The sequence below is a fragment of the Lemur catta genome, chromosome 1 (assembly GCF_020740605.2).
Source record: "Lemur catta isolate mLemCat1 chromosome 1, mLemCat1.pri, whole genome shotgun sequence".
Classification (NCBI taxonomy): Eukaryota; Metazoa; Chordata; class Mammalia; order Primates; family Lemuridae; genus Lemur; species Lemur catta.
The window spans coordinates 285,956,601-285,977,917 of NC_059128.1; the positions used below are offsets into that span (position 1 = coordinate 285,956,601).

At 54.1% G+C, this 21,317-nt stretch overlaps 2 protein-coding genes and 1 non-coding gene across 7 annotated transcripts in view; 1 reads left to right on the top strand and 2 right to left on the bottom strand.

The window, feature by feature from the left end:
- Positions 1–706: 706 nt before the first annotated feature.
- C1H21orf58 (chromosome 1 C21orf58 homolog) lies at positions 707–11,866 on the bottom strand. The gene is made up of 7 exons (XM_045527041.1): positions 11,585–11,866; positions 10,218–10,278; positions 9,074–9,147; positions 8,233–8,394; positions 5,206–5,317; positions 1,223–1,317; positions 707–832 (listed from the first exon to the last, which is right to left on the bottom strand). Exons 1-7 carry the CDS (start codon positions 11,642–11,644, stop codon positions 707–709), a joined length of 690 nt encoding a protein of 229 aa, XP_045382997.1. The 5' UTR covers positions 11,645–11,866.
- On the bottom strand, positions 6,041–6,147 carry LOC123630951. Its single transcript, XR_006732878.1, has one exon. It is a non-coding gene; the product is annotated as a small nucleolar RNA U13 (small nucleolar RNA).
- A 3,286-nt stretch (positions 11,867–15,152) lies between the features above and the next one.
- PCNT (pericentrin) overlaps positions 15,153–21,317 on the top strand; it is a 114,109-nt gene continuing 107,944 nt past the window's right edge. For 3 of the 5 annotated variants that reach the window (XM_045540868.1, XM_045540871.1, XM_045540872.1), the window contains exons 1-2: positions 15,153–15,333; positions 17,748–17,960. In XM_045540868.1, coding sequence (XP_045396824.1) covers positions 15,277–15,333; positions 17,748–17,960 — 270 coding nt within the window. In that variant the 5' untranslated portion in view covers positions 15,153–15,276. Of the gene's footprint in view, positions 15,334–15,931; positions 16,001–16,576; positions 16,617–17,747; positions 17,961–21,317 lie in introns of those variants that run through there. The other 2 variants (XM_045540873.1, XM_045540870.1) reach the window with 2 other exon arrangements.

Sequence of the window (21,317 nt, forward strand, 5' to 3'; positions counted from 1 at the left end):
GGCCACTGGGACTGGAGGCTGCAGTGAGCTGTGATCGCTCCACCACGCTCCGGCCTGGGCAACAGAGCCAGACCCTGTCTATAAACAATAAAAGTAAAACAGCAAGGGAACATAAACCCAGCCCTCGGGGACAAAAAGTAACAAAAATAAGAAGCCCTGACAGAGGGGGAGGGATCGCACTGGGGAGAGGGAAGCCCCGAGTTCCAGGAAGGGAACTTCGCGCACCAACGCGCGTGGGGCACGTGCTGTCCACGCGCGCGCACAGCCTGCTGTCCTCTCCGGCGCGTGCGGGGACAGGCCCCCCGCTTACCTGACCTTGTCGGTGCTGCCCATGGGGACTGGGATGTCTGCACTTTGTGTGGCTAAAGCTACTGATCTATTACGGCTCCTGAGCCATGTTTCTCTTAAATTCTTGCTTGATGAAATGTCTGTTTCACAAGACGGGCAGAGCCTGGCCCCACCGCGAGGCATGTCCCAGTTCCTGCTGGCTGGGTGCGGACCGAAGGGAAGACCCCGCCTTACCCGGCGGACATGGGCAGGACACGGCCCCTAGGAGAGGCCGGGGGTCCCCGCCGCGCGGCGTTGGGACTGAGGCCGCGACCTTCGGGGGGACGCGGGGGTCTCTCCGGGCTCCCTAGTCCCCCGCAGGCCCTGCCCCGGGCCTCCCGCCCGCGCCCCCGGGCTGGGATCCCCCGGACCTACGTGCTCAGGCGGGCCCCGCGAAGCAGCCGGCGCGCGCGTGTTGGTGCTGGTGCCGGTGCCGGTGCCGGTGCTGTCGGGGCGCGGCGGGCGGCCTCGGCCTCGCGGCCCGCGGGACGGCGGGTGGAGCCCACTGCGGTCGTTGGGTGCAGAGCGCAAGGCTGAGGACGGCCCCGCCCGCTCCGGGGACCCCCGGGACACCCCACCCCTCCCTGGCACGCTCCAGCACCCCTCCGGGAACTCCGCCCCTGCGCGGGTCCGACTTGGGGGTCCCAGGGCCAAGGCAGGGCGGGGGCTCTTAGCGGAGCTCCGGGCTGCACCCCTAGAGGAGGCAGCTTCCCGCCAAATTGCCCCGCGCCTTCCCCATCTGGGGTGGGGCTGGCGGGCGCTGGGGCTTCAGAGCCGGACCACAGACTGAGCCAGGAATGCCCTTGCAGAGTTACTCATGCAGAAATTTCCAGAACAAATTTCCAGGTCCTCCGGCGCGGGCGGTCCCCGTGGCCGGAGCCTGCGGCGCGCCTACCTCGGGGGCGGGGCGGGGCAGGGCCCCCAGCATGAGGCTGTGCGTCAGGATCTGGTGCATCTGGGCGCTCTGCAGCAGCAGCACGTCCACCATGTCTGGAAGGAGAGGGGCGAGCGGCAGCTCCAGCTTGACAGCTCTAGTTTGACACACGCGTTAAAACAGACGGTGCCCCACGAGCAGCAGAGGACACGCCGGCACACCTGTCCGTGCACGGCAGGGCCTTGGGGCCTGTTGAGAGGCCTGCCTTCCCAAGCGCAGGGCTGCACGGTGACCCCGGAAAGGTACGTCCCAGTCTCAATCCCCCAGATCCCAGCTCGGCCTCATTTGGAAAAAGGTCTTTGCAGGCCCGGTGCGGTGGCTCACGCCTGTAATCCTAGCACTCTGGGAGGCCGAGGCCGGCAGATCGTTTGAGCTCAGCAATTTGAGACCAGCCTGAGCAAGAGCGAAACCCCGTCTCTACTAAAAATAGAAAGAAATTATCTGGACAACTAAAAATATATAGAAAAAATTAGCTGGGCACGGTGGCACATGCCTGTAGTCCCAGCTACCTGGGAGGCTGAGACAGTAGGATCGCTTAAGCCCAGGAGTTTGAGGTTGCTGTGAGCTAGGCTGACGCCATGGCACTCACTCTAGCCCAGGCAACAGAGCGAGACTCTGTCTCAAAAAAAAAAAAAAGAAAAGAAAAAGAAAAAGGTCTTTGCAGATGTGATTAAGGATCTTGAGAGGCGGAGACTGTCCTGGGTTCCCCAGCCTGGCCCTGAGTGCAGTGTGATGTCTTTGTAAGAAGGGGCCCTGGGAGCTGAGGCGGAAGAGAAGACACACAGGGAGGAAGCGCCCTGAGGAAAGGGGGCAGCAGCCTGGTCCAAGAACACCTGGAGCCCGGGACGCCACAGCCCTGCTGACACCTGATCTTGGACTGCGACCTCAGAATTACCAGGAAATAAATTCTTGTTGTTTTAAACCCCCGAGTTTGCAGTACTCAGTCACGGCAGCCACAGGAAACTAACACACTCACCAACACCGGGTACCGTGACACGTTGTCACTTTTGACAACGTGGTAGTTAAACATCGGTTCTTTCCACAGCATCTAGACCCTGGAAATCACACGGGCCAGTCGGGTACACCCAGCAGATCTATTCTGTGTGAAATTACTCCAGCGTCTGCTTTCGAGAATTTTTGTAGAAAGTAGAACCGGAATAATGATCAGTAATATGTAAGTCAGGGGAAGAAAGGGAGCTCTCAGCACCTCAAATCCCTTTTATTGCTGGGGAAAGGAGGCGGCTCAGAACGTGTCCTTAACTTGATGGAGAACAAATCGATCTCCAAAGTGGTGGTTCTAGTACTTTTGAAATTTCATATTTTTACATTCAAATATTTGATCCAAGTGGAATTTGTTTGGGGATAAGGAGTGGAGTAAGGGATTCAAATTTACTTTTTCTAAATAGGTAGCGACTTAGTGAATATTTAATTTTTCACCACTGATTTTAAGTGCTGCGTTTTCTCCTATATGGCCTAGGTGCACACACGCACACACAGTTATCTCAGTTTGGTTTTAGAACCTGACAGACTGTCACTTAAGTTCATCTGGAAATATCAACGAATGATGAGGAAAGACAGGCCTGCCGTGTGCGAGTACTCGGGCTGTGCTCTGCCACTCCCGGGCCCTCCACAGGGACCGGCGTGTGGGTGGTGCGCCCTGCTGCGTGGGGCCTGGGCCAGGCCTGGCAGGTTCTGCGATGTGGGGTAGAGCGACAGTGACTCGCCAAGTGGGTCTTGGTGCTGGGATAGACAGGTCACTGGCACAGAATTGAGAACACCTCTCAGCTGACTCAGCCATTCTACACACAGGCCTGTCCCTGGACTCCCAGCACCATCACTCATGATAGGAATGCAAATTAAAACCACAATGAGCTACCACTACATCCCTACTAAAATGGCTAAAATTAAAAAGACTGACCATACTGAGTGCTGGTGAGGTTACAGAGTAACTGGAACTCTCAAACACTGCTGGTGAGAAGGTAAAATGGTATAGACACTATGGAAACAGGTTGGCAGTTTCATAAAAGTTAGATATACATCTGCCATACGATTCAGACATTCCACTCGTAGCTACTTACCCAGCAGAAATAAAAGCATACGTCTGAAGAAAGACACATGCATGAGTGTCTGTAGCAGCTTTTTCGGTAATAACCAAAAACTGAAAACAACCCAAATGCCCATTGCTATGGTTTGAATGTCCCAAACTCACGCTGAACCTTAACCCCAATGTGTCAGCATGGAGAGGTGGAACCTTTAAGAGGAGGTTGGATGGTGAGGGCTCCGCCCTCATGAACGGATTGATCCACTCCTGGGTTGGTGGATTAGTGTTGTGATGGATCAGTACGTCATGGGGAGGGGAACTGGCGGCTCTATAAGAGGAAGACAGACCTGAGCTGGCGCATCAGCACGTCAACCCCCCCGCCGTGCAGTGCCCTGGGCCAACTCGCACTCTGCCGTCCCCACCTCCCCACCAGCAAGAAGCCCTCACCAGACGAGGCCCCTCGACCTTGGACTTCCCAGATTCCATAACTGTAGGAAATAAACCCCTTCTCAATATAAATTACCCAGTTTCAGGTATTCTGCTAAAAGCAACACAAAAGGAACTTAAGACATCCATCAAGCGGCGAGTGGATAACAAACTAAGACACCCACCCGGTGGACCACGGCTTGGCAACCGGAAGGGTCCGCCTGCTGATGCACCAACAACAACAATGACTCTTAACACGGTTACATGAGCGGAAGAAGCCATACCAAAAAAGAGTACGTTCTGTGTAATTCAATCTATACAAAAATCTAGAAAATGCAAACTCATACATGGTGACAGAAGGCTGCTCAATAGTTGCTTGCGGGGGTCGGGAAGGAGGGATTAAAAAGGAACATGAGGGAACTTTGGGGGTGATGGGGAGGGATGTTCCCTCTCTTGATTTAGAGATGGTTTCACAGATATAAATATATGTTAAAACTTGTCAAATTGTGCTCTTTAAATATGTGCAACTTATTTTGTCACTTCTATAAAACTGTTTTAAAAATCAAGTATTTAAAAGTTATTTTTTAGTTTTTATTTTTTGAGACAGGGTCTCACCCCATTGCCCGGACTAGAGTGCAGTGGCTACATCATAGCTCACTGCAGCCTTGAACTCCTGGGCTCAAGCAATCCTCCTGACTCAGCCTCCTGAGCAGCTGGTACTACAGGCATGCACCACCATGCCCAGCTAATTTTTCTATTTTTTTGTAGAGACGGGGTCTTACTATGTTGCTCAGGCTGGCCTCAAACTCCTGGCCAAAGTGTTGGGATTACAGGTGTGAACCACTGTGCCCAGCCTAAAAGTTATTTTAAAAGAAGCAGTTTTGGTGGGTGCGGTGGCTCACGCCTATAATCCTAGCACTCTGGGAGGCCGAGGTGGGAGGATTGCTTGAGATCAGGAGTTTGAGACCAGCCTGTGCAATAGCGAGACCCCATCTCTACTGAAAAATAGAAAAAAAATAGCTGAGCAACTAAAGATAGAAAAAATTAGCTGGGCATGGTGGCATGCACCTGTAGTCCCAGCTACTCGGGAGGCTGAGGCAGGAGCATCACTTGAGCCCAGGAGTTTGAGGTTGCTGTGAGCTAGGCTGACGGCACTGCACTCACTCTAGCCTGGGCAACAGAGTGAGACTCTGTCTCAAAAAAAAAAAAAAAAGAAGCAGTTTAACCACAGCTTTTGCATAGCTAATAATTGGAACAGTTGGAATTGGAGCTCAATTCTTTCAATTCCTAGTCTAGTCCTCTTCCTTATACCTTGTTTTCTTCCCTCAGAGATATCCTTCTTATAAGAATTTCTTGAAGTTATTTTCATGTTGAGTAGCCAAAAGCTGATGCTAAATAACTATCCTGCTTACAAAAATATTTTCCCTTTCAGTAGAACATTCCAGAATCCATAACAATATTAATATGGAACACTTACCTTCCTTAATGCTTCCTGACCTTGGAGTAGGGAAGGCCTGGGGAGGAGGAATCTGTGCTATGAGCGGCTGCTGAGGCAACTGCTGAATGATGGTGGCTGGAGGCTGTGGGACCTGGGAACAGCCAGGTGATTAGCTACCTGAATGCATCCTCAGAGAAAGCATTCTACAGTATTTACCCACTCACCCATCCACCCACCCATCTATCCATTCATCTACCTGTCCATCCATCCAGACATCCACCCACCTGTCTATCTACTTATCCAATCATCCTTCCATCTATCCATTCATCCATCTACCCATCCATCCATCCATCCATCCACCCATCCACCCACCCATCCATCCACCCATCCATCCATCCATCCATCCATCCATCTACCCACCCACCCATCCATCCACCCATCCATCCACCCATCCACCCACCCATCTGTCTACTTATCCAATCATCCTTCCATCTATCCATTCATCCATCTACCCAACCATCCATCCATCCATCCATCCACCCATCCATCCAGCCAGCCACCCACCCACCCACCCACCCACTCATACACCCACCCACTCATACACCCACCCATCCACCTGCCCATCCACCCATCCATCATCCATTCACATATTCAACCATCCATCCATCTATGCATCCAAGGAGAATTTTAAGTTAATAACCCCAGAGGTTAAACACAAAGATATTTGAGTCTGGGTGTCACTTAGGACATAGTATTAATATTTTTACTGTTTCCCACATTTCCTGTCTTCAGCAGAGTCAGCTAATGCCTGGCTTCATCAATCCTGCTTTAATAGAGGCATCCAGCGCTGGGTACGATCAGCCTTTTCTTTCCGTGTTAGACAGGTGATGTGCCAATGTCGGTCGCAACAAGGTTGGAGGGAGGCGCCTTTCACACACGCAAGTGAACACCCAGTCATCACGCTTAGGAACCAAAAAGGATCAATCTTTTGATTTTAGCCATTTTAATAGAGAGAGAGCGGCAGCTCATTGTGGTTTTAGTTATTTCCCTAAGGACTGATGGTGTTGGGGCTCCACAGACCGATGTGTGGGACGGTGCCGTCGTCTGAGAGGTGTCCCCAGTTCTGTCCCAGTGACCTGTCTATCCCAGCGCCAAGACCCACCTGGCAAATTATGGTAGCTCCCGCACATACTGTCCTACGTATATTGAATTGAAAATTCAATTGTCGTGAAAATAAGCTTTGGTTTCTCTTCTGAGTGAAAATAAATGCACAGCAATTTCGAACATGCACCAGAAAGACCTGTTTCATTCCCTTGCAGATGTATAAGGCCCAGCATGAACTTGTCACTTCACCCTCAGTTCACAGAAAGGGCAGCGTAGACCAGGAGTATAAAAGTTTATCGGCAAACATTTTCTGTAAAGTACCAGAGAGTTAATTGCTCTGACGTGGTTGGCCACGTGGTCTCGGCTGCAACTACTCAACTCTGCCACTGCAGCATGTAAACAAGTGAGACTGGTCCCATAAAATGTTATCTATGGACAGTGAAACTTGCATTTCATGTAATTTTCATGTGTTATAAAGTATTATCGTTGTTGTTGTCTTATTTTTTTTTTTTTTAGAGATGGAGTCTTGCTCTGTTGTCCAGGCTGGAGTGCAGTGGCCTGTTCATAGCTCACTGTAACCTCCAACTCCTGGGCTCAAGAGATCCTCCTGCATCAGCCCCCCAAGTAGCTGGGACCACAGATGTGCACTACCGCTCCTGGCTAATTTTTAAATTTTTTTGTAGAGATGGGGTCTTGCTATGTTGCCCAGGCTGGTCTTGAATTCCTAGGCTCAAGTGATCCTCCTGCCTCGGCCTCCCAAAGTGCTGGGATTACAGATGTGCACCACCATGCCTGGCCTAAAGTATTATTTTTTTATTGTTTCGTTGTTGTTCTTTTGCCAAACATTTAAAAATGTAAAACCATTTTTGGCTCAAAGTTTGTGCAAGAAGAGAAGGAGGCCAGGTGTGGTCTGAAGCCATAGTTTGCCGACCCCCGGCAGACCTGGGGGGCATTCTCTAGGACAGGCTGTGCCTGTCGGGCTGACGGACCTCCCATCTCAGGGTCTCTGAGTCCAGCTGCCGGGAAATTCATCTTAGTGCCCAAGGGCCCTGCCTGCCCTCCCGGTGCCACTGGGACTGGGCTGGCGACTGCAGGTGTAGCTAGGCCCTGGTGAATGCACGGCAAGAGCAGACCTGTCTGGCACGGGGCCCCCCCGCCCCGGTCCCCCTGCCGTTCTGGGGGAGGGTCCAGGTGCTGGAAGACAGGAAGGCAAGGCCCAGGGTACCTGGAACCTGCATGAAGATGGCCCATCAGCAGAGGGGGCTCTGGGGGTGCCTCCCCCTCTGCTCCCTCTGCCACAGGGTGCTGCCAGGGTCCCCTCCTGGGCAAAAGCCTTCCAGGTCATGGACTCAGCCGACCTGTCCAGAACCTTTTGCATCTGGCCCTGCCCCCTCTAGCCTCTTCTCTCCGGTCCTCTGCGTCCTGCCCCGCTGAGTCCCCCGAGGCCGAGACCTCCAGGTCCCCAGCTCCCACCCCATGGGCACCCAGCTGAGTTGTTTTCTGTCGCCTGCAACCCAGAACACTGAATAATGGTACAAAGCTCTCAAAAGTGGAATGCTACTTACCTTTTAAAAATCTGACCTTGAAATTAGGGTCTTAAGCATCCCCTGGTCATTATAAAGTTTTGAAAAAGAGTTGACACACTCCCCAAAGTCAGGGCCTTCTGGTCACACTAACACTCCGACTCCCGAGACCGGGGCGGGGCCAGGGAGGCAGAGAGGCCAACTTCTCGCCGCCAGTGCCCCTGCATGCTCAGGGCGCCGGAGAGGACAGAGGGGACCCACCGACACTGTCAGCCTCAGCAGACTGACCCTCTCAGAGCACTTTCATGTGCTGCTGGAGTCAGCTGGGAGGACAGAGGTGGGGTGAGGGGCACCTCTCTGACCAGGTGACATGCTGTAAAGTCTCAGCTCTGTCCCCCCCTCCCCCCTGCTCGATGCTCCCTCACCTTCACCCCCTTACCTGGTGCTGGATGATCCGTGGTGGCTCCGGGGCCGGAGCCAGTGGAGGTGGGGAGCCGGCGGGGATGGTGGGGGGCACCTCCGGGGGCAGGGCTGAGCCGTGGGCTCCTCCGTGCAGCCCCCTCCAGGAGTGGGCCTGGGAGAGCCCGTCCAGGTGCTGCGCCTGCAAGGGACACAGAGCCCGCTGCACGGGGCGGGAGGGACAGTCCCACAGGCGGCCGGCAGCCTCCTCGGGTCCCCTGGTGCAAAGGGGCCTCGGGCGACCTCTCCCAGGCTGGGGGCGCTCAGGCCTCAGGCCCGCCAGAAGCCAGGCTGCCGGAAAGCGAAGCCCAACGACCCCTCGTGTGGTGCACACAGGAGAGTTTTGCTCCTTTTACAATTTACCAAATAATTTTAAGTAGCTTCTGATTGTTTTCTTTTCCTAGCCAACAGAGTGTGTCCCCTCAAGCACAGCTCAGGCCTCCTTCACGGCAAAGGCCTCCTGGAAAGGCAGCTCCGCCCCCCTGCCAGGCCCGTGTGTGACATCCTCTGACACTGCTTCCCTGGCGTGGTCGTCCCCTGCAGCTGGGGCTTGAGCCCGCCGGAGCCCTGGGCGTCCCAGAATTCCACCTCCCGCTGGAGTTGGGCCCTTACTCAACATTTCCACCTCGGTAAGAGCAACCAAACCAGGTCTCTAAACTAACAGTGCTCTTGTTGGGGTCCAGCGTGTGCGCGTTTCACGAGGCCAGGCTGCTGGCGAGTCATCAGTTACCCACCCGCCAGTTGCAGACATTACAGAACCAGGCGCAAGAACCCACAAGACCCCGCCGGCCGCCCGCGCCTTTGGCCGTGGCCGGGCCTACCCGGAGCCTCTGCAGAAGGTCCCTCCTTCTCCTCAGAGCACTGTGCAGGGCGTCTTCCGGCCCGTCCTCCTTTCCTGGAGGGAAGCACACACTGCTCGCTCAGAAATGCACTCGGGGGGGACCCCAGCGCCCCCAACCTCACCCACACTCCTGGGCACCCGCAGTGACCTGGGAGCAAACACTTATCCCCGAAGGAGAGACTGGAGCCTGGGGCTGGGGCAGGGGCAGCAGCGGGGAAGGGGAGTAGGGAACTCAGTCTGTTCTCTCCTGGAAAGGAGCTGGAAGTCACACGGTGCAGATCCCTCCTGGGGACCTGAGCACTGCATTGGTGACGCTGACGCAAAGTCCCTCAGGCTCCCAGAGGCAGGAGGCCCTTAAGGGGGGCAGCCTGGCTTTGCTGATCCCCAGCCGTCTGGGACTGGTCTGACTGCCAAGCGGCTCCGCCTCTTCAGGAAGGGGTCTGCCCTCCAGAGAAGGCTCTGGAAGGGGTCAGGAGAGCCCCAGGCCAGGGCTCTGGCCTCCTTCTTCACCCTGGGCACAGCAGCCCTGCCCCTTCCCCACATCACACTGTAGCCAGGGTGCTGGGACCTCGAACAGCTGGTCCCCTGGGGCTGCCCGGAATCCAGTCCCCACTGGCACCTTTGCAACCCTCCTGTCTGCTCGCTCTGGCCCCTCAGCCAGGGGACCTGGTTTGGGATTTCCTCTCCGGCTTTGGGACCCTAGGCTCTGCCAGCTGCCCTTGGGAGGTGCCTGGAGCCCCTACAGCCAAGGGCTGCCCCATGTTCCAAAGAACATGAAATGCTCCTCTGGGCCTCCCTAGCTGCCCCCGCCTGCTCAGGGCAAGCTCAGTGTGACCTGGGTGTGACCACGTCTGAGCTGAGCAACCTGGGGCAGGTTACCTAACCTCTCTGTGCCTCCATTTCCCCATCCACAAGTGCGAATGATGAGGTTTACAGAGAAAAGGGGATAAGGTATGGGGGATGCGCCAAAGGTGCAAACAAAGGCCTTTCAGGTCTGATGCAAAGGAAGCACTTGGAGGACAGTCTTGCTGGTCCCCAGGGGTGATTCCCAGGGCCTGTCTCCTGCCTCCCCTTGGAGTGGCTCCCTCACGCCTGTGCACTCCCCGAGCACCCGCAGCTCTCACCTGGCAGGAGGTGGGGGCCCTCAGAGTCCCCATCCAGGTTCTCTCGCTCCTCCTCCAGCTTCTGTGAGGAAAAGAGCGGGCGGTGGGGACACAGGCTCCAGGCAGAGGCTCGGTGTGGGGGGAGAACGCGCCCCACTCTCAGAATGACCAAGGGCTTCCCACATGGCCAGCGCCCCAGACGGAGTGCTGGGAGCAGGAGGCTCTGTGTGAGGGTGGCATGGATGGGATGCGAGGGCCATTTGTGTCCTAGGGACTGTGTTGGTCACGCATTCAATGCAGTGCATGGCAAGGATGCTCTCATTGGCCTCAGGCAGATTTCTGGAGAACAGCCCCATGAGAGACCACCTGGGTGAGGCCCCCTGGGCTTCCAGGCCAGTGGGCATCCTGGTCACCCCGCCTGGGTCATGGGCTCAGCAGCTGCCGTAGGGTGACCCGTCAGCTCCTCCCACGGCAGCCCATGGGCCATCTGTTCGTGGGGGTGCAGGGTTGGTGAGAGGCTGGGGGCAGGCAGGGGATGCCCCTGGGGACCCAGAGAGGACAGGCAGGCCCGTCAGGGACCACCCGGACCCTCAGAGAAGGTTAAGACCAGGCATGAGAATGGGTCTGCCAGGCCACCAGCCCCAGGCCCAGCCCTTGGGGCCCTGCGTCCCGCACCAGCAGGGCTCAGTCCCCAAAGGGAGCGTCCCTTCAACATTGACTCCTGGTACACTCTGCTGGAGCTCTGCCGGGCTGTGGAGACCTCTGGCGGACGGGTTCATGCCTGCCTCCAGAATGCACAAACTGCTAGAAAAATCTACTTGGTTCCGTATAAATGCAAAGGAAAAACCAGGAAACCACATTTCTTTTTTTTTTTTTTTTTTTTTGAGGCAGAGTCTCACTCTGTCACCCTGGCTTGAGTGCTGTGGCGTCAGCCTAGCTCACAGCAACCTCAGACTCCTGGGCTCAAGCAATCTTCTGCCTCAGCCTCCCAAGAAGCTGGGACTACAGACATGCGCCACCATGCCTGGCTGATTTTTTTCTATATATATTTTTAGTTGTCTGGCTAATTTCTTTCTATTTTTTAGTAGAGATGGGGTCTTGCTCTTGCTCAGGCTGGTTTTGAACTCCTGAGCTCAAACGATCCACCCGCCTCGGCCTCCCAGAGTGCTGGGATTACAGGCGTGAGCCACCGCGCCGGGCCCACATTTCTTTATTATGAGGCTAAAAACCACTGAGAAGAGGTTTGCTTTGGAAGCAGGAATATACTGCCAGGCAGTTTGCCAGAAGGAGGAATGATGGATGTGGCATCTTAAGTTCTGTTTGGCAACCCTAAATCGGAGCTCCTTTAAGGAGTTGTTAAAAACAGGAGTGTCGGGGCCCTGTCTCACCTGTCCCAAGAGTTTCAGCGTCAGTCGGGTCATTTGTTCTGCCACAGACGAGTCCAGCATGTCGCAACCGTAGGAGATGACGGCCGGGCCGGTGAGCCACAGCACACGTCTCCCAGGTTCTGTCACCTGCGGGAGGGAACGGCTCAGGAGCCCGGCTGCCTTGCGGGGCCTCGGTTTACCTACTGGAGACCAGCCTCAGTGGCCCCAGACGGCCCTCAGGAGGGGCCGCGCCGCTCCCTGGCTGCAGAGTCTGGCTAGCCGCGGGGCTGTGCTGTCGCCGGGCTGCGGGGCGGGAGCGGGTGGCGGTTGCCAGGTTTCCTCGGAGCGTCCTTCCCTAGATCTGCAAACACTGGTCCCCAGGTGTGGCCAGGCGGGGCTGGGCGGGCAGGCGGAGAAATCGGCAGGGCTGAAGCCAGAGGGCCTCAGACCCGAGGAGCGGGCGCCTCCAGGGAGCCTCCAAGGAGCCTGGGAGCGCGGAGGGCGCGCAGCCCGGCCGGTTCGCGGGCTGAAAGCTGCGCGGGGTCCGCAGGGCGCCAGGGGCACAGGGTGCGGGGGGCCCGCCCGGGCTTTCAGGGATTCTGCACGGCAGAGGGGAAGGGGCACGGGGCCAGAACGAGGGACACCTCCGTGGGACAGCCTTGCTGCCACCCCGGGCAGGCCTTCTCTCAGGGCAGGGCTCAAAACACAGGCATGGTGGTGTACTGGGTTGGGCCTTAACCTCCAGACCCAAGGCTGGTCAGTCTGGCCTGGCCTGAGGGCGGGAGGCCTGGGGACCGGTGGGGAGTACCTCTGGGGACGCAGAGGAGTCCTGAGGATGGTGAGAGGGGCCCTGGGGACAGGGGAGCATCCCTGCTGGGAGCCCTGGGGACAGGGTCACACGGGGATGTGGGGGACCCCTGGGGATGGGGGGCGTTGGCTGCACCCCTCCACGAGACTGACCAGGCACTTGCCTGGCCGCGGTATTCATGGTTTTACACCTGCCACGGACCTTCCGCGACCCGTGTGGACCTGGAGGACCTAAGGCCGCAGGGTCGAGCCTCCAGGGCACTCTCGGGGGAGGCTGCCTGGAGGGTTGGTCCTGGAGGGTCCAGGGTTACTTTCGACGTCCGCAAGTTCAACATACCGACACCTGAGACTTGAGACCGCGGGAGACAAGGCCCCCGGGTCCGATCATGGTGTCTGAGCCCACGCACCTGCCTGGAGCCCGCAGGACGCCTGCAGCACCCCTGCTGCCAGCCCACGGTCCGCACCACCAACACAGCCCCATAGTTTGGACCCCAGCTCTTGTCCACACTCACCGACCGTGACTGTGTTAGGAGACACTAAACAGGTCTGTGTGTGCACAGCAACCACTTAACTTAGTTAAGCAATTCAAGGTAGCTAGGAGGTCACGCCTGGGTGGTACATACACGTTCAGATGGGCACAGATTTGTTAGACAGGTTTTTTTTTTAATAGGCTTTTTTAGAACAGCTTTAGATTTACAGAAAAATTGAGAAGATAGTACCTGGACAGTTCCCACATATAGCTCCCCCTATTATGAACTTGTGTATTAGTAACGTTGCATTTGTTACAATTAATGAACCAATATTGAGACATTATTAACTAAGGTCCATACTTTATTCAGGTTCCTTAGTTTTTTGCCTAATGTCCCTAATGTGGAATCCCATCATGATAATCAGTATCCCACATGACATGGGGTTGTCACATCTCCTTGGGGTCCTCTTGGCTGTGACAGTGTCTCAGACTTGCCTTGTTTTTGATGGCCTGGAGAGTTTTGAAGAGCGCTGGCAGGTACTTTGTAGAATGTCCCTCAAATGAAATTTGTCTGATGCTCTGGCATGGTTAGACTGGGCTTGCGGGTTTGGAGGAAGATCACAGAGGTGAAGTGCAACGGCTGTCACCTCCCGTATCAAAGGGACACACTGTCAAGAGACTCATCTCTGTGATGTGGACCTGGGCACCTGGCTGAGGCGAAGCCTGGATGGTTCCTCCACCATAAAGTGACTCTTTGTCCTCCTTTCTTTCCGGTGTTCTTTGGGAGGAATGCAGTAGGCACAGCTCACACTTGAGGATGGGGAGTTGTGTCCTCTCTCATTGAGGACATGTACATAATTTGACAGCTTTCCAATCGTTAACAATAAACTGAAGTAAGACTCGGGTCCAACATTTGCAGAGGCCCTCTTGAATGTCCATGGAAAAGACTCTGGGGTTTCAGAACCCCAGAACACAGTTCGGGAGAACTGGGTACATCCTGCCCCCCACCACCAAGTTTTAAATATATCATGTGAGATACAATAGCAAATGTAAGAAGCTATGTGTGGGCCGGGCGCGGTGGCTCATGCCTGTAATCCTAGCACTCTGGGAGGCCGAGGCAGGAGGATCGCTTGAGCTCAGGAGTTCGAGACCAGCCTGAGCAAGAGCGAAACCCCGTCTCTACTAAAAAAAATAGAAAGAAATTATCTGGCCAACTAAAAAATATATATAGAAAAAAAAATTAGCCGGGCATGGTGGCGCATGCCTGTAGTCCCAGCTACTTGGGAGGCTGAGGCAGTAGGTTTGCTTGAGCCCAGGAGTTTGAGGTTGCTGTGAGCTAGGCTGACGCCACGGCACTCACTCTAGCCCGGGCAACAGAGTGACACTCTGTCTCAAAAAAAAAAAAAAAAGAAGCTATGTGTGCTCGTTTCTGCTGCCAGTGTCATTTCACAAGCCCCTGAAGTGCTGGGATTACAGCCGTGAGCCGCCACGCCCGGCCTAGTTTTTAGAACAGTTTTAGGTTCACAGCAAGATTGAGTGGGAGTACAACACATTCCTTATTAAGGACCATTTACAATATATGTGGAATGATTCACCCAAACATTTCAGTCTTGACCCGTTTCCACTTGAGAAGAGACGGCTTTTGCCTTTCACTGCACCGGCCCCCTCGGTCTCCGGTGGAGCACGGGGCGCGGTGACTGTGTCACCTAAAGCGGCATCCTCGCTGCGCTTTCTCCGGAGACCGACAGACCGTGGCTGCAAGTCAGCCCTCGGGAGCCTCCGTCCTCGCGGTTCAGGGACGGCCCTGCCGGGGACAGACAGAAGCCCAGGCGTGCGACCGCCCATACCCGCGGGCTCAGAGTTCGGCCGCCAGCACGGAGCCCCTCACCGCGCCTGCTCCGGCGACGGCTGTGGGCCCCCCGCACCCCCAGGCTGAAGAGGCTACGGGTCCGGGGGCCCCGCCTAGGGGCTCCCTGTGTCTGCAACGCCGGGCGCCGCAAGGCCGCGGGCTCCGGGGCCAGCTAATCAGCGACTCCGGGCGGTGCGGGCCGCGCGGCTGAGGCCCACGTAGTCAGCCATTCTGGGCGCGTCGCGGACTGGGCGGGCTTTTGAAATTGGCCTACCACAGCGCGCGCCGAGGCCTGTGTGCCCCACTCATTGGTCCTTCCGGAAGAGGCAGGCACACCATCGGCCAATTGGAGGCCGGCGATCGGTCGGGGCGGGGCTCCGCCCGCGTCGCGCGGTTCCGAGCGCGCGTGCGCGAGTTGAGGCCCGCGGCCCTGATTGGCGGGCGCGCCGGGCGGGGCAGGCGCCGCTGCGTGACAGTTGCCGCGGGGGGCGAGCGAGCCCGGCCAGGGGGAGGGAGTGTAAACAGAGCGAAGGCGGCGCCGCGTCGGCCCCGCAGTCGCTGGGGACCCGCAAGGAGCCCCAGAGGAAGATGGAAGCAGCCGAACGAGAGCAGCGGCGCAGAAAGGTGGAGGCCGGGAGGGCGAAGGTAAACACAGCGCCTCCTCCTCTCGCTGCTCCGGCGTGAAGCCCTAGGGCAGGCTCCGGTGCCCGCCACCGCACCCTGCCGGGAGCGTACGCGGTCGGGCTGGGGCCGCCGCCGAAGTCTCGGCTTTCGCGCCGGCTCCCGGGGAAGCTGCTTCTTGGCCGCCGCCATCATGAATCCGCCGCCCTCCTCCTGGGCCCGCCCCCGCCGCGGCCTCAGCCAATCGGCGGCCTGGGCGCGCGGCGCCTCGCGGGCGGGCCGGGCGCGGAGCACGCCGGGGCGGGGCAGGGCGAGCCTGCGCCTGCGCGGTGGCCGGGCGGGCGTTGAGTCCAGCCCCTGGGGGCCACGCCGCCCGGGAGACCGGACGGCTTGGGTCCCGGGGGCGGCCGCTCCTCACGTCGCCGCGCAGCCTTGGGCCGAGCTCTGCTTCGGGGGCACATGGCGCTACAGAGTCGTCCCCAGGGCTGCTCTCCCTTTCAAGTTTTCTTCTCACTTGGAATTGTCACGGTGTGGCAGGGTCTCGCTCTGTCGCCCGGCCACAGTGTAGTAGCGTCACCGCGGCTCGCTGCAGCCTCGACCTCCCAGGCTCAAGCGGTCCTCGCACCTCAGCCTCCCCAGTGGCCACTTTCTCTTACTCATCGTAGAGCCGGGGTCTCACTATGTTGCCCAGGTTGGTCTCCAAGCTCTGGCCTCAAGGTCACAGGGAGCCACGACGCCTGGCTTGCAGGTTCTTGGCATGTGAGAAGTGCGCTCGTGCGCGTGCCCCGCTGTGGAGCGCGTCCCCGGGGTGCCCGTCCGCGGTGCGCTTCGCTCCTGTGGGCGCCGCGCGGTTTGGAGCCGGGTTTCCCTGAGGGAGCTTTCATCGTCGTCATCCTTCTGCCCCGTTTTTCATGAAAGAAAATAGGCTCCGTTTAGTACTCACTATTCTCAGGACACATCGTGGGGTTAAAACGCGTCGAGTAGAGGGATGACCCGCGCGAGTGGAGAGCGCTGGGCGCTTTGGACGTGACTCCACTCCCTGTGCCACCCGTTCTGGCTGTGGGGCCCCAGGGAGTTAGCAGCTCTGTCAGGCAGTGAGGGAGAGCCACGTGAACTTGTGTTTGAGGTCAAACGGTGCAACTTTGGGACTTTCATGCTGATCAGCAAGTAGGAGGTGTTCAGTGCTAGTTCCTTTGAGGAAACCACAGGGCCACCGCGTTACAGAAAGTTACTGGAGTGAGGCGGTGACAGGGACAGGCAGGTGACAGGCAGAGGACAGAGTGGCCTCACTTAGGCTTCCCCTGATGGTGAGACTTTTGACTGGGGGTTGAGATGGAGGCCTGGCACATACATGGGCCAGGAGGTGAAAGTGAACCCAGAGTTTAGCAATCACTTTGTGTGTTCCCCGAGCTTGCTGGTTTGTAGCATTGAGGATGAGGAAGGAGCCAGACACCTTTTGTAGGATGAGGCGGGTCAGAAGCCAGGTCTGTGCTGCAGAAAGAGAACTCTGCCACAGATGGTGGGATATGATGGAGGATGGCATTAAAATAAATGAAAATGGGGTTGGCTTTGAGGGTAGTCTGTCCTTGCGAGCCTTTTTCCCATGAAATGGCCTGTGTAATTTTCCTGTGTCAGGTGAAGTTGTGCACTTGTATTATCATTTACACAAATGCTTGTTACATGCATTTGTGTAGCCACAGTTGTCATTTGAGGGAAGAGATGTCCCCTGTGAAAAGCTGAAGTTAGACCTCATACCTTTTGACTAAGGTGTTAGTGGGAGGTGGTGTGTGCACACAGTCTAAAACCCTCGGATTTGAGGGACTGAACAGCTAGGTTGTACTTTCTGATGGGCGACATTCTGTCTAGGTCCCTGGTGCTTTGGTGAGCTGTGTCGTGAAAAATAGAACATCTGATTTCATAAAGGAAGATGTTAGATTGACCTGGCTTAATTAATTTTTTGCTATTTCTGAACCTCGTCTCAGAATCTATGGTTAGCTAGGAAGTTTTGGCTGGGCTATATATTTCCTTGATTGGGGGAAAATAGGTGCAAGAAAGGAGAGGTTTAGCTTTTATATAATTTTAAAACTTCAATATGCCTTAAGCTATGAGTCTATAAATAGATGTATTTTTAAAAGTTTTATTTTTCTGTAAACTACCAAGGGCTAGAAAAGCAATTCTGCCCATTGGCTGTGTTGTTTTCTTTTGTCTGTATGGAGGCGTAATTAACAGTTCTCATTGTTAGACTCTCTGGATATAATTCTGAACTTAGTCCTAGTGTCATCGATGTTTGTGGCGAAGCAGTCTATTGGCCAGGTGTGGCTGAGTGGACTGAGTCAGCCCTAGGGCCTCATGTTCCCCACCAGTCTGTGGACCTTGTGGTTCTGTTATTTTTTTCTCACTTACCTTTGCCTTTACTACTTCTCTACGTTTTTGCGCAGCTTGCTCACTTCCGACAGAGAAAAACAAAAGGTGACTGTGCGAATTCGGAGAAAAAGACGTCGAAGAGGAAGGGCTCGGCTGTCGATGCGCCTGTCCAGGAGGAGAGTCCGGTAGCCAGCGAGGACGGCGCACGCCTTGGAGGAGGGGCTGTTTGCAGAAGTACGGCGTGTATCGACAGCCCTGATGCGGAAAGAGGGGCATTTGCAGCTCAGGTAGATTTACTCATTTTGCCAGTCTTGTATTTATTGCTAGCGTAATTTACTAAAAGTGATCTTTGGTCTTGTTTTTGCCTTTCAAAAAGTGGGTCAAGAGAGTTTTATTTTACTTTGTAAAAGGTAAGTCAGTTTTTATTGTTTCACTCTTAATAAATGTTTTATCTATTTTATATGATTTTGAGAAATTTTGGATTGACTGGTTGAAGGCAAGTGTCAGTTGCTTGCTTTGGTAATGGAAATTTTACAGCTGTGAGTTCTTTGTGTGTAGGTGTGTGTATCAGCCCCTTTGATAGGTGTTTCTTTGGATATTTACAATATTTCTTCACCTGCTCTCAGGTGCACCTGTGTGTCATCTTTGTCTTTTGCCTTTTTCCTGGAGGTAGGATGACGAGGGAAAGAGGGAAGGTGTTTTGCTGGGGAAAATGGGGTCTGCTGCTTGAGGCCTGTGAGCTGCACAGGGGTGTCCCCGTGGGCAGGCGTGGCAGGTGTTTGGGCACTGAGGGTGCTGAGGGTGAAGGTCCTCATGGCCTCCCTGGCACCTCCAGCCCTGCCCTTGGGTGGGCTTTCCTTGGGGCTTCTTTTTGTGTCAGTTATAAATGAGAGGCCTTGAATTTTGAGTATCCCTGCCGTGTGCAACTGGGTGGGTTTAGGTGTCTGGAAAACTGGTGGCCAAGGCAGAATGTGGCTCAAAGTCTTGATGTGTCTGGCTTGCTTATTGGGAAAAAATGGGCTTGTTGCCGACATATAAAATTTGTGATATTCTACCTACAAACCTGGAATTTTGCGTCTTTTGAAGAATCGCAAGACCTTGCTATGGTGCTGCCCTACTCTTGAGGAGCAGCTGGCCAGAGCTCTCTGGTGGCCTTGTCTTCGGATCTGCCTGTGTCCAGTTCACTGTCCCTCCACTTCCTGTCGTCTGGCAGGCCTGGGGCTGGTTGTCAGCTGCTGTTTGTCATTGTCCTCTCGGCATTTCTCTTAGGGGAGAGCAGGTCCTCAGCGGCTGTGTCTCCTCACAGCTGAAAAAGTCAAAGGTGTGTTGGGAGGGCCAAGTGTTATTCCTAGTGGTTGTTCTCTGTATGATTCCTGCCTGAGCTCTTCAAATAGAAAAACTCATGAGGTATAATTAACATTTATTACTATTTTTAAAAAATTTCAAATCAGAGAAGTCTTTTCTAAACTTTAAATTAAAAATTGGGATGCTCTGACTCGGTGGGGCAAGGGCAATATACATAACCTAAACATTTGTGCCCCCATTATATGCTGAAATAAAAAAAATTAAAAGAAAATTGGCCAGGCGATCTCAACATAATATTCCTGGGGGAAAAAAAATTGACCAGGTGCAGTAGCTCACACCTGTAATCCTAGCACTCTGGGAGGCATCTGGGAGGCAGAGGTGGGAGGATCGCAAGTAAATAAATGAATTTTAACTTCTCATTTTGAAATAATGCCAGACTTACAAAAATTTTGTGAAAAATAGCATAGAGTTCCTCTATACTCTTTACCTGGCTTCTTGAAATGTTAACATCGTATAAAATCTCAGTATAGTCATCCAGGTCAGTGTTGGTTAACACTGGAAATGCCCTGAGCTACTGGATGGGCCTGACCTGGAGTTTCCCGCTGTCCCACTGGTGCCCTTTCCTGGCCTGCGATTCTGTATTGCGTTTCAGTGTCAGGGCTCCCGAGTCTCCTCCGATGTGGGACAGTTTCTCAGGCTTCCTTTGACACTTTTGGATAGCATTAGCCAGTTATTTTGTAGACTACCTGTCCATTTCGTGACATAGCAAGACCTTGTCACTACAAAAAGTAATAAAAATTAGCCAGGCGTGGTGGTGGCGCCTGTAGTCCCAGCTACTCAAGAGTCTGAGGTTTTCTGGGTGTTTTCTCCTGATTAAATTCAGATTGTGTGTTTTGGCAAGAACAGTGTGTGGCAGTGATGATGTTCCCTGTTCGCTGTGTCACACGAGGGCGTGTAGTTACTGATATTTGATGTGTTTTTTTACTGGCGATGCTAACTTTACTTTGGTGCCTGCTAGGTTTCTCTTGATAGAAAAATTACTATTTTTCCCTTGTAGTTAACAAGTATATTATGTAGAGATACTTAGAGACTCTGCAAATATCCTGTTTCTCATCATACTTTCTTCCATTAATTTTAACTCTCGTCTGTGATTCTTTTTTTTTTTTTTTTTTGAGACAGAGTCTCATTCTGTTGCCCAGGCTAGAGTGCTGTGGCATCAGCCTAGCTCACAGCAACCTCAAACTCCTGGGCTCAAGCGACCCTCCTGCCTCAGCCTCCCGAGTAGCTGGGACTACAGGCACGCGCCACCATGCCTGGCTAATTTTTTCGTATATATATTTTTAGTTGTCCAGCTAATTTCTTTCTATTTTTAGTGGAGACGGGGTCTCGCTCTTGCTCAGGCTGGTCTTGAACTCCTGACCTCAAGCGATCCTCCTGCCTCAGCCTCCCAGAGTGCTAGGATTACAGGCGTGAGCCACCGCGCCCGGCCCTCATCTGTGATTCTTGCCTGAACAAATACCACTTTGGTGCGCTGTTGGCCAAGTGATGACTTTATGTTTCCATCATTCAAGCTACACACATTAATTGGCATTCTCCTGTAAGGAAGACTGCTGCTTCTCCCTAATTTATTTAGTTATTCAATTATGTATGCTGGTAGGGACTTAAGCTGGACTCAGTATGAATGTTTATTCTGTGGGTTTTAATCCATCACATCAATGTTTTATTTTGTTGCTGAAATACATGGGTTTGGGCGTTGGGAGCAACTTCAAATTGCCTTGTGTGCCCTTTCAGCTCGCCCTCGTCATTTTCTGACTGCAGCCTTTCTGGCACCAAAATTTTCCAGGCTTATTTTATCCTTTCCCTGCGGCAGCCCTGGAATCAACCATTTCTTCGAGGGGTCCTGGTTCCTTTTAGTGGAGAATGGTCTTTAGAAACCAAGAGCTGGGTGCTAGGTGTGCTCATTGTTGGGGTGTCATTGCTCCTGGTCTGTGTCAACAGAGCCAGGAAATATACACACACATCTGTATCTATTTTTTGTTTCCATGTATAGTAAAAACCATGAGTTCAGACTAATGCCTTCAATTCTAAGCCAATATCACAGAATTCATTCTAGCTTTTCCCTTTTCTTTATTTTGAACTCCTTTTTCTGATAGTGAGAAACCTGGCCATCTTCATCTACAATATATTTACATATTTGCTCAGCCCTAAATACAAATCAGTTTCAGAATTGGTAACCCACACCCTGTGAAAGACCGATTTACTAAGAGTAAAATATTTGTGTACGGTTCTTTTTGTCTTTAGCATAAAGCGTGTGGTCAAAGTACTGTGCATCACAGTGG